The 17,699-nt window shown below is 39.9% G+C and overlaps 2 protein-coding genes across 2 annotated transcripts in view; one reads left to right on the top strand and one right to left on the bottom strand.

The window, feature by feature from the left end:
- Positions 1-3,702: 3,702 nt before the first annotated feature.
- LOC145294182 (uncharacterized) lies at positions 3,703-4,434 on the bottom strand. Its single transcript, XM_080141289.1, has one exon. It carries the CDS (start codon positions 4,432-4,434, stop codon positions 3,703-3,705), a length of 732 nt encoding a protein of 243 aa, XP_079997415.1.
- Positions 4,435-12,532: 8,098 nt separating this feature from the next.
- Positions 12,533-17,699, top strand: part of LOC145293859 (programmed cell death protein 6-like) — an 85,671-nt gene continuing 80,504 nt past the window's right edge. The window contains exon 1 of the mRNA XM_080140570.1: positions 12,533-12,719. Within this exon, the coding sequence (XP_079996696.1) occupies positions 12,693-12,719 (27 nt within the window). The 5' untranslated portion in view covers positions 12,533-12,692. The remainder of the gene's footprint in view (positions 12,720-17,699) is intronic.

Raw genomic sequence — 17,699 nt, 5'->3', positions numbered from 1 at the left:
GTTATACACAGCCAACAGCTGAGCGGAGGTCATGAAAAAAAACGTAAGTATGAATCAGCTCCCCTAATACATCTAATTTTTTTTATTATCATTATTTAAATTCGCCCCAAATAAGGTGTGAATTAGGGATATCCTAAGTGGGGAGTTGTGCAGCAAGATGTTTGTTCACATTACATTTAAATTTCTACATGTTGGTATAGTCAGGGAAAAGAGTAGCAAGGAAATTCCAAAGGCAAACAGTTCAGGAAAAAAAAAGCTAGTGGGATAGAAAACCTTCCGGCATTTGGGGACCTCTACAGTGAATGGGTGGGATTTTGCTGCTTGTTGGGTTGATCGAGTGTATTTACATTAAAAGGGTGCAGTGCAGCAAGTTTGAGCAAATTTCATTGCAGTACTTGTAAAACAGGCACATGGATGTAACACTGCAGTGATGGGGCAGGGTCAAGCACTTGGTAAACAGTGTGAAATCTATTAGGTTAAAAACTCTTATAAGAATGGAAGAGACTAGTGGTTCGTGCACCTGCCAGTATCCTATATCTACATCTGTTGCCTTACATCATGTCCACAAACATGTCTGGTGTAGCAGCGCAGTAAAGGGTGTATTTATCAACCCTTCATTAGATAAAATCGCCAATCAGCAGTTTCTTTCAACAATTAGAATTCAAGCGTGTAGTACAAAAACCTTAATACACCATTTTCTATCTCTTTCCTGTTCTCTGCCCAGAGAGAACACATGTGTACATCGCAATCCAGCTAGGCTCCTTTGTGACCCAAAATGTTCTCAGCAATATTCATACTGTTAACTGAATTCTTTGTTCCTGTATTTTTGTCCTTACCTAGCGTATATGGATACGTTCTTAGCTAATTTCAGCCCCTATTGGAGGGCCTCTACAAATAAATGAGAGACTTTCATATACTTCTAAGCAGAATCCCTCATGGAGCACGCACACACCACTCAACAAGTTCATCATCAGTTTAACATCCATTTTACATCCTGACATTAGTTGAGTGGCTTTTAGAAAGTGACTTTTAAACTAACCTGTCTTTGGCCAGCTCTTTTTCTCAAGTCGGTCATTATCATTTCCTTCCTTGGCCTTACCTGTGAACTGATCTTGCTTTCTCAACTGTTCTGCATCTACTAACTCAAAATCTGTTATCCATTTTTTAACCTATGTTCATGTTCCGTTCTATCTCCTCTGGGATCCTCCGACCACTCAGTTGTATCAGTTAAGATAAAAATCAAATGTAATAAGTCTTCAGATGTACCTCTCCACTGTACTGTATATTGATACTCTATGGCTGACTGGGATAGCTTCCATACATTCATATCTGATCTACCCCTGCATTCTATGTTTAAAAATGATGTATCCTCTATAGTATCAGACCTGACCGAATTGTAGGCATAGACCGATTCGTAGCATTCAAAAAATTCCAACAAAAACCTAACAGCCAGTCATGGTTCTCCCCAGAATGTGCTGCTGCCATCGCCCACAGAAATCACTTTTTCCATAGCTACCAACGTAATAGATGTACTGAAACTAAAGCTGCTTTCAGGACTGCCAGCAACCACTGAGTAATAAAAAATGCAAGAGAGCTATATGCTCAGTCCGTTAAATCCAAAGTAGCTGAGCAGTGGCTTGATTCCCACCAGTTTTGGCAAATAGCAAACAGGATCCTGAACAGAAGCATGCGTTCTATCCCAACCATCATCAATGGACCTGAGGTCATCTCGCCAGCATCAGAAAAGGCCAAACTATTTGCCAAGAACTTTGCAGCTAATTCTACCCTATGCAACGAAGGCCATCAACTCCCCGTATTTCCTCCTATAACAGACAACACGCTATGCAACATACAAATATCTGTGTGTGAGGTCGCCAAGTTAATCAAGAACCTTGATTCCAGTAAAGCAACTGGCCCTGACGGCATTCCAATTATACTGTTGAAAAAGCTTCAACCAGAACTTGCCCCCATACTTACAAAACTTTTTAAGTGTTGCCTTAAGGAGAAGTGCTTCTCAACACCCTGGGAAACCTCATCAGTATGCCCTGTATTTAAGAATTCAGGTGATAAGTCATCTCCCTCTCAGTACAGACCAATAAGTCTCCTGTGTGTCATGTGTAAGTTGCTGGAATCCATATTAAATAAAGAAGTAGTCAACCACCTCAGCAAAAATAACCTTCTTAGTGACATGCAATATGGTTTCCATTCTGCTAGATCTACAGCAGATATGCTAACGGTTATATCTCATAGGATTAGTAAATCTCTCGACAAAGGCTTCCTTTCTAGGGCAATTGTTCTTGACATATCAAAGGGCTTCGATAAGGTATGGCATAAAGGCCTACTTCACAAGATTTCCAGCTACGGTATAACTGGAAATGTTTTCTCAATTATTAAATCATTTCTCTCTGATAGGCTCATAAGAGTAGTGGTTGATGAGCAGAAATCAGAGGCCCGCAGTATTAATGCTGGAGTCCATCCTGGGCCCAACTCTCTTCCTGATCTACATCAATGATCTCCCAAAACACATACTTAAATCATTCGTTGACATCTATGCTGATGACACGACCATCTATGGCAACACATCAAAGGCCGTAAATGACAAAGTTCTCCTGATTCTCTCTCCTTTGATCTTGAGCACGTGGTACAGTGGGGGAAGAGGTGACTGGTTACTTTTAATGCATCTAAAACCAAGCTTCTATCTTTACATCATCAACACTCTGATTCCCATCTTGTATCAATTGAAATGGATGGCTTTCGTCTTGGGGAGGGTCCATGTTTTGACAAGCTTCTGGGTTTGACCTTTACTCTATGGCCTCGTTTTTATGAAAGGATTAGGGGTAGTAAGGACGCCATAGAGGTCACAACAAAGAATACATGAAATGAACAACATTGGAAGTATGTAGATTCTGACTCCATATAATTAAAGACAGACAAATATCGAAGGTTGAGAACCGATTTTATTTACTACCAACAACTTGTATTAGAAGAGGCGAAGTGTTCGTAGGATGGAATGTGATTTAACGAAGAATAAATTGTCCGATGGAGATATTTGACAGTTTGTATTATGGTGAAATGTTTGTAGAATGTTTGCAGGTATGTACGATTTAACAAGGAATGAATGTTCGTAAAACGTTTGTAGGTATGTATGAATTGACAAGGAATGAATGTTCGTAAACATAACTTATCTTTTGGACGATGGATGTGGTAGGGGTAAGCCGGTCATCCTGCTGTCGGTGATGCGTGTCTTGGCTTGTAACTGGAAAGCGAGTGACTTCTTTCATCAGCAGCTAGCAGCCTGGCGTCTTCGTCTTCTTTTCCTCCTCTCCTCTGGTTCCCTAAAATCCCTCGTTTTATAGTGGCAAACCGGCTCCCAGTGACTGTGATATTTGAGGTGTTTATTTTAGGTACGGAGCTCTGCCATTGGTTGATAACTATTTTGTGGTTATCTTATTATTTTCTTCCCAAGCGGAAGCGATGCGTGGAGCCATGTGCAAAAGACGATTTTCCATTTTGTCTCTCATGGTGAATACGTTAACATCCGGTTCGCTGCTAATTCTCATCATGTTCCCACACACATCGCCACCCGAAATAGTGGAGCTATTCCGAGAGTGTCCGTGAGGATTTTGGTGGATAGTAGTAGTCTATGCTTTTGAGGTGTGGGGTGGGGGAACGAACATTTTGGAGAAGGATGAGTTTTTGTTCCTACCTCCTTTTTATATAGTAGACGTGGTCCTTGTGTTTCGCAAAGCAAACACATCTACCTGAGCGTGTTACAGTAGGTTCATTTGGTGAGTCTTCTATGTCCTGTGTTGGAGCGGACATGTCTCCTGGTGTAGTGTCATCTGTTTTCATCAGTTCGATGTCTTCATTGTTAGTATTGCTGTTATTATTGGCATTACTGAACTTGACTGGTTTTAGTCTTTCTACTGAGACTGTTTGTATATCTCCCGATGGCAGTTCGATTTGAGAGTGCTTGTTTTGCCTTTGGATGACCCTATGTGGTCCAGAGTATGGAGCTTCCAGTGGTTTTCGAATCCTATCCCTTCGAAGCCACACATGGGTCGCTGATTTTAGCTCTTCCGGTATGAATGCTTTTTGTGTTGTATGTAGCTGTCCTTCTGAGAGGAGAACCATATCCAACTTTTGCATCTCTTTGGCCATTTTTCTTATGTCTTCTCCATATAGATCTGGATTTTCTTGGTTCATTATTAGTTTTGGCAGTAGTAGTTGGGTCCGTGTAACTGCGGCAGCTGGGGAAAATCCTTGGTCGTTAGACATGTTTCTAATGCCAAGCAGTACAATGGGTAGTGCATCAAGCCACCTTTGCTGTCGTGTCATGATTGCAGTCTTTAGGGTCTGGTGTAGCCTTTCGATCATTCCGTTGGTTTTAGGGTGATACGCCGTCGTGCGGAGTCTGTGGAATCCAATTATCATGGATAAATCTCTGAACAGCTCACTCTCAAACTGGCTTCCTCAGTCTGTAACCACATGTAATGGAACTCCAAAACAGGAGGTCCATATGATTGAGAATGCTATTGCGATGGTAGAGGCAGATGTGTTCTGCAGAGGTGTGGCCTCCACCCATCTTGTTGTTCTATCAATACATGTCAGTACATATCTGGCTGGAGATGTGTATACACAATCATATGTGGTGGTGGGTGGTAATGGTCCAATGATGTCGATATGTACTGTTTCGAATCTCCCAGATGGTAGGGAAAATGGTGTGGTTTCTGTTTTAGTGTGCCTGGAGATTTTATGTTGTTGGCATTGAAGACAGCCTTTAGCCCAATTTCGTATATTTCTGTCCATGTCTGGCCAAAAGTATCTGGACATTACTAACTTGGTTGTTAGTGTAGGTCCTGGATGCGAGATGTTATGAAATGTGTCAAAAATGTTCTTGCGTAACGGTTCGGGTATGTACGGTCTGGGAGTGGGTGTTGATATGTCACACCAGATGGATGATCCTTGTAGTTTGTATAGCTTTAACTGACTTTCGTATTTACTGAGTTCATCGTCAGTTTTCTGTACTTCGCAGATGGCTGGTAAATCACAAGGATCAATGGTCACTGCGCACGTTGGTCGAGATAGGCAGTCAGCAACAATGTTGTCTTCTCCTCTGATATACAGCACATCTACAGCATATTTTGTGATAATTGACAGATAAATTGTTGTGCATCAGATTTCATTGGTGTCTTTTTTTTAAATGCTAGGAACAGTGGTTTGTGATCGGAGAAGAGGGTCATATTCCTACCTTCTATTTGAGGTTTGAAATGCAACACAGCTTGGTATGCTGCTAACAGTTCTCTGTTAAAGGTGAAGTATTTCTTTTGGCTCTCCGATAGCTTTTGTGAGTAGAATCCAATAGGTATCGATTCACCGTTTACTATCTGATTCAGTGTTGCTCCTACTGTATAGTTGGAGCTATCTGTGACCAAGTGATATTGTGTGGCCTTTGGATCAGGATGTGTCAATGCGGATATTTCTGCTAGGATGGTTTTTATTTTTACAAATGCTTCTTTTTCGGGTGGGCCTAATTCCAGTGTTTTAGCTGCGGGATTGTGTTTAATGGCTTCTGTCAAAGGCAGTAGCACATCTGCAGCCTGTGGGATTAATTTTCTGTAGAAACTGACCATTCCCAGGAATCGCCGGAGCGATTTAGAGTCTGTTGGTTCTGGAAAAATTTTTATATCTTCCACTTTCCATGCCGTTGGTGTAAGTCCTTCAGCACTTACATTATAGCCCAAAAATTCAATGTTATCTCTGAAAAATTGGCACTTGTCGACAGAGATTTTAAGGTTGTTCTCTTCAAGAAGTGAGAGAACCTTTCCAAGGTCATTGTGGTATTGTTCCTCAGACTCTGAAAACACCAGGATGTCATCGATGTATACGAAAACACAGCCCACCTCCCTGAATATGCTGTCCATAAATCTTTGGAAAGTTGAACAGCTATTTCGCAACCCGAAAGGCATAAAAATATTCAAAAAGGCCAAATGGTGTTATCACGGCAGATTTTTCAATATCAGCCTTCTGAATGGGAATTTGATGATATGCCTGTAACAAATCAATCTTTGAGAATACTCTCTTTTTAAAAAGATTGGCTCCGAGGCTGTTAATGTTCGGGATTGGGTATCTGTCTGGATTTGTCAGGTGGTTCAGGCATCTGAAGTCACCACACACTCTCCATTTTCCGGGGGTTGATTTCGGAACTAGGTGTATTGGTGAGGACCATAGGGATTTCGATGGTCTTATTATTCCAGCCTTTAAAAGTTCTGTGAATTCTTGTTTTTCCGCCTCATATTTCTCTTCAGACAGTTGTTGGACCTTGGCGTAAGTTGGAGCACTATCTCCAGTGTCTATGACATGGATTACTCTTGTGTTAGATGCTGGAGATTGCTCTGTGCGTGGTGTGGTTAGCTTGGGGAATTTTTGGAGGAGAGACTGCATCGTTTCTGGTAGACTGTCATGGTTGTTTACCGTTATATTTTGTATCTGGGCTGTGACCCGTCCCCCTTGTACATAGCGGCGTGTTGTCTCATCCACCAATTTACCATCGCTGCAATTCAAGATGAGACAGTAGTGCCGAAGAAAGTCTGCACCTAAAAGGGGGTTGAGAGTGTCCGCGATTACAGCTGTCCAAGGGTATGAACGGCGTAAACCTGGAATAACAATGTCCACTTGTATTTCTCCAAAAGCATTTTATGGCATCTCCGTTGGCCGATGACAAACGTACAGGTGTGGAATTGATGGTTATATCAGGTGCCAGACTGTGTGGTAGTATTGTTACAGAGGCATCTGTATCTATAATGAAGTTTACTATCTTTTGTCCAATTTTGGTGGCAACCTCAAATAGTTGCGAATTGTCGCTTGCTGTTCCAACTCGCATTATAAGTTTCCCGAAGTTTGGTTAGGTTGCCTGACGGGTGATGATGGTCTTGATGTAGGCATTATTTTGCAGTTGGATTTTTGTGGCCATCTGCACCATGGTTTGCAGGTTCTCGATTTTTCCGCAAAGTACAAGTGTCCACTTGGGGTTTCTGGTCCTCATAAAAGGGTCGTACATTATTGTGTGTTCTTGTAGCAATGCTGGTGGAAGCTAAATTTCCGTTGGCTCTGGGTGGTGGTGCAGTAACATTGTGCACATACTTTGGTCTCAGAAAAGGAACTATTTCATCCGCCAATGTACTCAATTCATATACCGAGGCGTTTTTTACCGCTGCTATAACCGGGGTTATTTCGGTGGGCAGTGCCTGAATGAATTTATGCTGCACGAGTTCCTCTCCCACACCTACTTTACTAGCTGTTGCTATCAGTTCCTGTAAATATGTGGACGGTTTTCCAGTCATAGCTGTAGCGCCAATAAGTCTGTTGAACAACTCAGGCTTTGATTGTTCATGCATATTTATCATGGCCTCTCTCAGTTGCGTATAACTTTTAGAAGCAATGATGGTGGTGGGTAGGTTTGAAATCAAGTCAGGGGGAAGATTTAAGAGGACATGATAGAATCTTGTGGTCTCGTTGGAAATGTTCCTCAGTTCGAGTTGAGCATCGCATATGGCGAACCATCCGTCCACAGCAGCATGCATAAATCCCGGTATCTTTACAGAGACCGCTGACACAGTATCCTCCATTGCGAAATTTGTGGGTTACGCGTTCAGTGGTTGACAAAAATGTTTAATATCTTAGCAGATTGCCGTTCATCCTGTTAATGTAATTAAACGTCTTTTTTTTTTTTTGTGAAGGTTGGTGTTTGTATAATTGTTCGCCAATTCTTATTTTAGTCACGTAAATCATTTTGAGCAAAAAAAAAAGATGGGTTCTCGTAACTTCAGCAATAATACGTCTGTCCTTTTATTGTTATTATTTATTTATTTTTTGGAATGTACGTGTTCATCACGTCGGGTCACCATTTATGGCCACATTTTTATGAAAGGATTAGGGGTAGTAAGGACGCCATAGAGGTCACAACAAAGAATACATGAAATGAACAACGTTGGAAGTATGTAGATTCTGACTCCATATAATTAAAGACAGACAAATATTGAAGGTTGAGAACCGATTTTATTTACTACTAACAGTTTGTATTAGAAGAAGTGAAGTGTTTGTAGGATGGAATGTGATTTAACGAAGAATGGATTGTCTGATGGAGATATTTGACAGTTGTATTATGGTGAAATGTTCGTAGAATGTTTGCAGGTATGTACGATTTAATAAGGAATGAATGTTTGTAAAACGTTTGTAGGTATGTATGAATTGACAAGGAATGAATGTTCGTAAACGTAACTTATCTTTTGGACGATGGATGTGGTAGGGGTAAGCCGGTCATCCTGCTGTTGGTAATGCGTGTTCTGGCTTGTAACTGGAAAGTGGGTGACTTCTTTCATCAGCAGCTAGCAGCCCGGCGTCTTCGTCTTCTTTTCCTCCTCTCTCCTCTGGTTCCCTAAAATCCCTCGTTTTATAGTGGCAAACCGGCTCCCAGTGACTGTGATATTTGAGGTGTTTATTTTAGGCGCGGAGCTCTGCCATTGGTTGATAACTATTTTATGGTTATCTTATTTTTTTCTTCCTAAGCGGAAGCGATGCGTGGAGCCATGTGCAAAAGACGATTTTTCATTTTGTCTCTCATGGTGAATACGTTAACATCCGGTTCGCTGCTAATTCTCATCATGTTCCCACAACTCCTGATCTGAAATGGAACACATACATCAAGTCTGTTGCCAAAGTCACTGTGAAAATGGTGGGATCCTTCTACCACTCCAGGAGATATCTCACTACTGATGCAATTCTCTATCTATATAAAAGCCAAGTACGTCCAAGGATGGAGTACTACTGCAACATCTGGGCAGGAGCTGCTAAAAACAGCTTATCCTGCCTTGACAGAGTACAAAATAGACTTCATGATTTAGTCGGGAATGCCCTTTTCTCTTCCCTGGAACCTCTCTCCTACAGAAGAGAGGTTGCGAGCCTGTCTTTTTCTTATCGTTATTTCTATAGCAATCTCTGGTCCCCTCCCGCCAATCTTTCACGATAAACACCCGTCTAGCTGAAACCACTGTCAATAATTTTCACCACTCTTTATCTGTGCCTAAACCAAAACGTAGATTCTATGAACAAAGCTTCTTTCTTAGAACTGCACGACTGTGGAACTTTCTTCCGTTTGCCTGTTTCCCACCTGACTACAATGTGGATGTCTTCAAGTCCAACATAAACAAATTCCTGATGAACTGCCCCTTTAAGTAAGACACTTTATTCAATCTCCAATACTAACGATTACTACGATACTCTCCCATTGATTACTGTACATGCAATAACCCTTATCATCGAGTGGCTTCCAGGCCTTAATAAGTAGTAACCACCATGTAAAAAAAAAACCTGACTATACCACTGAAGTCTATTTCTGTGCTCATTTTCCTATACTGTCCAGATTTTAATCTTCCTCCAAATTCAATATCAGATCTCAGCCTGTCTTCAAGATTCACATTACACATCCATCATATCATTCTCATATCATGTCTCTCCATGCAACGCATGTCCTCAACTCTCACTGGCCAGGTTTCACTTCCATGCATCATCACACTACACTTGCTTGATAGACTCTTCTCTTGGTCGACACTGGTAATCTTCTGCTGTTTAGTAATGGCAGAAGTTCCCTGCACTTATTCCATCCGTTCCTAATTCTTGCAATCACACTAGCACTTGTACTTCAGTGGTATTACCAAGGTAATAAAACTTGTGAGCAACGTCAACAACTTCACCATTCAAATATATTTTCTTCATATCCGAGTTAACATTTTTTCCCATTGTTTTACGCTTCTTTCACACAAACTAGTTATCATCTCTCAAGCTAGCAGTAATTTCATTGCACTTCTAACTATACTATACTAAATACTATAAAAATATTTTTTCTCTTTTCCATAAACTGAGTAGAGTAATTTTTGATAGCATTCCTCCAAGTCTTTAACTTAGTAAATAAGTTATCCATTGTTTCACAGACAAGCTATCAGCATACATCAATTGTATGGAAATCCTTGAATTACACTTTTTAGACACAAATGAAAAGCAACAAACTTAGTACAGAACTCTGATGTACTCTTACTTTAATATTAAAACTGTTACTAAATATACTGTTTATTTTAGCACGTTTTTGAACATTACATTGCTTGAATAACCATTAAGAGCTACTTGTTCACACCTAGTTTATGCCTACCAGACACCTCTCTTGGAATTTTCAAAAACTTTATCTAGATACACAAAAGCCAAATACAGGTTCTTCTTACCAACGTACTTCTCTCCCCTTTGTCTTAGGATAAATATAACATCAGTGATACTTTTCTCGAACATAAAGTCAAAATGCATTTCATCTATGCTTACCTTACTTCTGGAAGGTAACGGTGGTTTAGTGATTAACAACACAGACTGACGACCTCCGTGTCCCAAGTATGAATTCAGTTTATTCCACAATCATTTTGACTTAGGATGTTGGCAACCTCCACGTGATCCCTCCCATAATCCTCGGTGTCTTTCTTAGAAAGCATTCTGACTAGAAAAATATCAGGAAAACCAATGCCAACAATAGAATCTTTGGATTCATACGATGATGATGATGATGATGATGATGATGATGGTGGTGGTGGTGGTGGTGACGCCGCTGCTGCTGCTGCTGCTGATCTCCTCATTTGCTGCTCAGTTATTCTCTCAATCACTTTCAGGATGTAACCCATCAACATTAGTTCTATCTAGAATTTCCTCTTTACTTTTGTAACAGTTCGCAATTGTACCTGTAGCAATATTATGGATCCCGAGCAAAGTCAAATAACAGTCTGTGGAAGAAGTAAGGTTACATAACAAGATATCTATATTTCAAGATAACCTCTTCTATTATAATCTGATTTCTAAAGCATGTGATCATTTCAATGCTTGTTTCACTCATAGTTGTCAACATTTCTACGACAATGCCTGAAGATCCTGCAACCGTGCCCTTTTTTATGTTGCTCATTACCATTGCCATGCCATTTTTTCTCAATTCTTATAGCTGAACCAAACCGTGTAAAAGGGATGCTTAAAAATGCCATTATGACAGATTGCTTAATACTGAGTTTTTATGGAGCCAACAAAAATGTAGAATTTGCAGAAGTAGTATCTGTCTCTGAATTTTTGAAGATGAGGATTGATTATTCATATTATTTGGATTCTTTGGCCGACTGTTCTCATCTTGAGTGATATTTTCATGTTTTGGTCGATGTAACTTCCAGCCTTCTTCAGGTGTGTATTGTCTTAACTCGAGAATCTTTCTATCAAACTTAAGAATCTGCATGGAATTTCCAATCGAACCCTTTATTTAATCCATGGGGATAGTATGCTCTCATTCTGTCAGCCAGGACTTGGTAGAAGTCCTAAGCAATTCACAATTTTATTTTTGAGTATTGCCTGCACTGAGGATTGAATCTTCAGCCTCCAGAAGCATATAACTTTACAACTGAATTTATCTAATTACATCAACTGAAATGTTGTAAAAATAACACTCAAGATGAGAACATTAGTCCAAAAGACCCAAAGAATACAAAGCAACATCTGGTCATCTGGTCTAACTATAGGAATTGAGAAAGAAATTGCGTGCAAGTTCATAGATATACGCACTCTCTTGTGAAATGCACCCTGCTCAACAAGCATGCATGTATGCAAATTCATACACTCACTAAACGCACACGGCAACAGCCAATATAAACGCACCAAACTTTGTACCTATTTGTAAAATGCACATTTGTATTCATGTTATATATTGGGACCCGACGTTGATAGGTAGAGTTCATGTTAACTAGCATGAATTACAAGAGTGTTATATTAACTACATGTTGGTACGGACTGGCGGTATATATAGATGGTCCTAGGGCAAACCCCCTACCTTTCGCCAGAACATTCTCGATCTCTTTCAACATTCATTCTTCATAAACTTTACATTTCATTGACGTTAACTAGATTTAATAAATATATTTCTGGCGATTTCAAATTCAACATATATTCTTACGACTAGATACGTTAAGACGTTAATGTCATCATCATCATCATCATGGGTTTCATGTCCGTTTTACATGCTGGCATGCATTGGAAGGTATTAAGAAATTAACTTCCAACGTAACTTCAGGTTTTTATTTATTCCTCTTTCCCTCAGTTCATTTTTATCACCTCCTCACATGTTTCCCTGTGCCTTCTCCTGGGAGTTGAACCTGCTATTTCATTTATTTTATGATTTTTAGCGATTTTAATAGTAAAATGTCTCCATTATAAAGCTGATTTTTATTTTGGTAGTTCGAATTGAGTTTTCTCCCTTTATTTAAAAAAATTCTCTCTTATTTATTTATTTTTTTCTTTTAGTTAAAAAAATACTTGATCAAGTTACGTAATTTTTGGAATATGACGTGATGGATACGTTCATTATAAAGATGTTTCTTTATCTTCGATTTTAAATTAGGTTGAATTAAGAATAACAACCGGGTTTTCCTTTTTCTTTTATTTTGCTGTTTTTTCTGGATTTTGAATTCTGCGCGAAATAAGTCAAGTCGATTAGAGTTATCTGCCCTTGTCGTTTCGTTCTTCAAGTAAAAAAAAAAAGGAAATCTTTTGGAAAAGAAATCCTTTCGAAAGTTAATTAAGTATAATAAGTAAACGGAAACACTTAACACGAATTGCTTTAAACAATGACTCAGCAATGGAATTATGGACAAGTAAGATTAAATTTCATCATTCCATTTCGCTTCAGTTTTTTTTTTTTTTTCGTAATCGTTTTATTAGAAAAGAAAGAGAAAAAAGCTAAAATAAGGAAACGACGGAACATGTTTGTTGTTTTAAACTTTAGCCAGAAAATGTCAGTTTCTATATGTATTAATTTATTTTGTTATTACAATATTGTTTTATTCATGTCATTAATTTTATCCTTTAAACGAACTGGAAAATATTAAGATTTTTTTACAATTTAAATTTGTTGTTTAATCAAAAGAAAATTTCTTGATGTCAAGGTGTGGCCATGTTATTTATTCACTGACAGAAAAGAGTAGATTTCAAATTGTTAGTAGTTGTTTTTGTTTTATTTTATTTTCTATTTAACAAATTCTTATCCCGCTTTTCTTTTTTTTTTTTTTTTAATTAGTCTTCTATTATTTTATCCAGCGATCAACAAAGTAACCTGCCAGTTGTTTTATATTCATTTTTGTTTTGTTTATACATTCATTAACCCTAAGTTCGCTTAAGCGTATTGCCATCCCGAACATAGGGTTAGTGGTTACGTTAATAAAGTGCGCCAATTGTATATATTCCACTTCAATATGTGCTTTTAGGTGCTTGTGTAGATTATTGGGTAATATCCCTTCAAAGCGTATTGTGGTTATATGAGAAAATAAAGCTGTGTACACATTATAAATGTTTCTTTTCCGTATCTTATGTTTAGGGGTCATTTCGAGTTAAAGGTTTATTTACTGCACCCATCTGAACTAGAGAAAATCATGATTAAAATGTGTATGTCTCGTGTACCTATTTACTATGCCTCCCCACGGGACAGAGTTAGACACCAGGGTCGTTTTTTAACGTGGAGAAAAGGTACAAAAATAAAAATTGTCTCAGTCGTGAAGGATTTCTCCTCCACTGAAAGAGAACAAGAAATAGAAGTGCAGCATCTGAAGAACAGATACTACACTTTGATCTTTATATTTAATTTATTTCGTTTAAAGAAAAAATTACAATTAAAAAAATTCCAATATAAAATTAAAACATTTAAAAAAGTAAAATCTTCAAAAGACAAAACAAATTTAGGCACAAGGCCCTATAAGATCTGGGGAGGGGAGTGTTGCGTTGCAGGGTCTTTGTAACTAAAGTAAAAATGGAGTCTGTGTCTGTGGCGACTTTACTCTTGACTGGCAACATTTACCACAATACCTCATTTCACTCTGTGGAATCTAAAGCTAACTAATGAAAACCCCAGCGTTTTTACAAAAAGGATATATATACAATTTCTGTATGTGTGTGTGTGCGCGCGCGCGCATATTTTTTTTTTTTTTTATTAAAATGTGTGTGTTTTTGAAAAAAGTTCAATTCATTGGAAAAAATAAAAAGTTCTTGAACTTGGAAGAAAAATAGTTCGTGTTGGGGAGTGGGGAATATAGAAAAAATGTACAAAAAATAAAATTGCCTAGTGCATCAGTAGTAAGGTCCCTCCCTAAGCTAATCTAAGTAGTTGGATCGCCTACTGTTTTCCGGGGCAGGGGCACCGAAAACAAGCAGGGAGATCCCTAATGGGGATTGGGAGGACTTCATATCGGGTTTTGGGAGTAAAATAAATAGATTGTTAAAAACAAAAGGGGGGAATATATTAGGTGGCGACCTTCGAGTAGGGGTTGATCAGGGGATGATAAAACAAAAAGATAAGGGGAGGGTAGTGGTAGGGTAGCCTCGGAAGGTTCTCTAGTGTCAAAAAAACAAAAAATCGAGGGATAGGATCTCATTTGTACAACCAGTCAAGAGTCTCTTCACTTTTTATTTGTCTAACCTAGCGGGATGGGCTCCGTAGGATCCAGTACCGCATGTGCCATGCCTATGGTGGTAACACGAATTTAAACTTGGCGCCTCGTCGGATGCACAAGCTAGCGTCATGCACCCACCTCTTGTCAAAGGCCACTCGAGGCAACCTCTTCCAATCGCATCTGATCTTTACTTTAAGCAGATGTTTAAAGTAGACTATCAGATCCCGATCCGGAACAGATATCCCTTCGCGGACTCGCTTGAGGCGTGTGATCCATATGACCATCCTCGCTACTGCTAGTATCGCTAGAAAAACCATTCTTTTCTCCCTAGGCAGCGGCGGATCAATGTTCTCCACAAAATATGATTCGTCGAGTTCAAGCCAGCGCTTGGCATCGATGCGAGCCGTTACCTCGTTGACGTACCCTAGGAGGGTCTTGAGCCTGCTACAGCGGAAAAAGGCATGACCGGCCGTTTCTCTCATGTCTTCGTCGCACTGCAGGCAGTAGACTCAGGTTTCTTCATTGTAAAGGTTGAGTTCCTCAAGGAGGGGCAGTGCGTTCCGGACAAGTCGCCAGGTAAGGGAAAATTCCGAATTTGTAAGAAAGTCCCGTCCCGGCGCCCAACTCCACTGGGAGCGGACCTCCTCCAACGACATCCCCGTCCGTTTCACTAGCGGTTCCTTTTTGCTACGCCCCACTAGCTCCCGATAAAGCCTGTTCCTAGACTGTTCGAGGACACTGGTCCCCGGCAACGCTCTAAGTGCGGACCGGCATTCGGCGTAGAATGTTTGTTCCCCCCTCGGTCGAAGCACGGCGGAGACCGAGGGGTCAGGTGTGATATTGGAAAACGAGCTTTCAACCGCAGTGACCCATGGAACGCCTACGTACAATGAACGGCTCGGGAAGGCCAACCTCTCTGCGTGCTTGTGACACAGGAGATCGGGCAGTCCCAGGCCTCCCTCGCTCGGATTTCGAACACAGACCTCTCTGCAAACATAATGCTTACCCTCGTTCCACAAGAGTGTGTCGAGGTGCTTCTGTAAGCTGATTCGTCGTTTTGCAGGGAGAGGAAGTACAGACAGACGGTAAAGGATGAGCGGAAAGACATATGTAGCACACGCCTCCGCCCACTACACTTTGATCTTGACCAAAAGGTCAAGGAGCTCGTGTATATAACTAACGATGAATATGTAATATGGCCGACGTTCTGGAAACCAGATGGGTGATCAAAAGGTCAAATCGAGCGTGCCGGAAAACGAAATGAGACCAAATTGACAACTCGGAAATTCTAAAATGAAAAAAACTTTAATGGTTAATGTTTTTAAAATAAATAATTTGGTACTCCTTGGGCGTTGAGTTCCATGGCGACCAGCAGAAAAATTGGGTTTGTTTTACTGTACACATAGATTCGAAAAAGTTGTCACAAAACAAATATAGAACAAATAAATGGGTGCTAGGGCAGAGAGTGATCCGCGCTATTTTTTAAATCGTATTTCCAAGTTTAATTAAAGTTTTATGATATGTTTTTTTATTCAATTGTAAGAATAGGTACAAAACACCCTCCCCATGTTAAGAATGGCTTTTTAAATAATAACGTTATTATTTACGTCTAAATCACTCTCTGCACTAGTACCAGTAAATGTTATCAAAGGCAAGATAAGTTACTTTTCTACCCAACTGGATATGTTTTTAGTATTTATATTTAATGTAACATGTTTATTCAGCTCGAAAAACATACAGTGTTTACCGATGTATTGGAAAATTCAAAATGGCGGCTGACTCTCTCTCTCGGAGACGGTAAGTTTGGGAAAAAGAGTTATAAATAAAAAAAAAGTCAAAATACTGTTAAAACCCTGCCGAATATATGTCAGCCTATGTCAGAGTAACATATGTTGAGCGAGTTTCTAACAGTATTTTGTCTGGTTTTTTATTTATAACTCATTTTCCCAAACTTACCGCCTCAAAGAGAGAGCTGGCTGCCATTTAAAATTTTCCAATACATTTTTTTTTTTTTTTTTTTTTTTTTTTTAACATGGGGGTCACCACTTATCAAGGCCCGAAGGCCACTCAGGGATAAGGGTTATTGCGTGTACAGTAATCAATGCGATAGTATTGTAGTAATCATTAGTATTGGGGGTTTTGATACAGTGTCTTACTTAAGGGGGCGGTTTGTCAGGAGTTTGTTTATGTTGGACTTGAAGACATCCAAGTTGTAGTCAGGTGAGAAACAGGCAAGCGGCAGAGAGTTCCACTGGCGTGCAGTTCTAAGAAAGAAGTTTTGCTCATGGAATCTACGCTTGGATTTAGGCACAGATAAAGAGTGGGGAAAATTATTGACAGTTGTTTCAGCCAGACGGGTGTTTCTCGTGAAAGATTGGCGAGGGGGGACGAGGGATTGGAGCTCAGACGAGCACCTGCCATGGAAATAACGATAAAACAAAGATAGGCTCGAAACGTCTCTTCTGTGGGAGAGAGGTTGCAGGGAAGAGAAAAGGGCATTCCCCACTAAACCACAAAGTCTATTTTGTACTCTGTCAAGGCAGTATAGGCTGTTTTTAGCAGCTCCTGCCCAGATGTGGCAGCAGTACTCCATCCTTGGACGTACTTGGCTTTTATAGAGATAGAGAATTGCATCAGTAGTGAGATATCTTCTGGAGCGGTAGAAGGATCCCACCATTTTCCCAGCGTCCCTGGCAACAGATTTGATGTACGTGTTCCATTTCAGATCAGGAGTAAAGGTCAAACCCAGATGCTTGTCAAAACATGGAGCCTCTCCAAGACGAGAGCCATCCATTTCAATTGATGCCAGATGGGGATCAGAGCGTTGATGATGTAAAGAGAGAAACTTGGTTTTGGATGCATTAAAAGTAACCAGCCACCTCTTCCCCCATTGTACCACATGCTCAAGATCAGAGGAGAGAGAATTAGAGAGAACTTTGTCATTTACGGCCTTTGATGTGTTGCCATAGATGGTTGTGTCATCAGCATAGATGTCAACAAATGATTTAAGTATGTGTTTTGGGAGATCATTGATGTAGATCAGGAAGAGAGTTGGGTCCAGGATGGACCCCTGGGGGACTCCAGCTTTAATACTGCGGGCCTCTGATTTCTGCCCATCAACCACAACTCTTATAAACCTATGGAGAGAAATGATTTAATGATTGAGAAAACATTTCCAGTAATAATACCGTA

Source organism: Euprymna scolopes, chromosome 15 (assembly GCF_053919585.1).
Source record: "Euprymna scolopes isolate OS-2025 chromosome 15, ASM5391958v1, whole genome shotgun sequence".
Taxonomy (NCBI): domain Eukaryota; kingdom Metazoa; phylum Mollusca; class Cephalopoda; order Sepiida; family Sepiolidae; genus Euprymna; species Euprymna scolopes.
This window is presented reverse-complemented; position numbering and strand designations above follow the sequence as displayed.

Excerpts from the sequence above, each read along its gene's own strand:
- LOC145294182 (XM_080141289.1), bottom strand. The coding sequence starts at position 4,434 with ATGATAATTGGATTCCACAGACTCCGCACGACGGCGTATCACCCTAAA.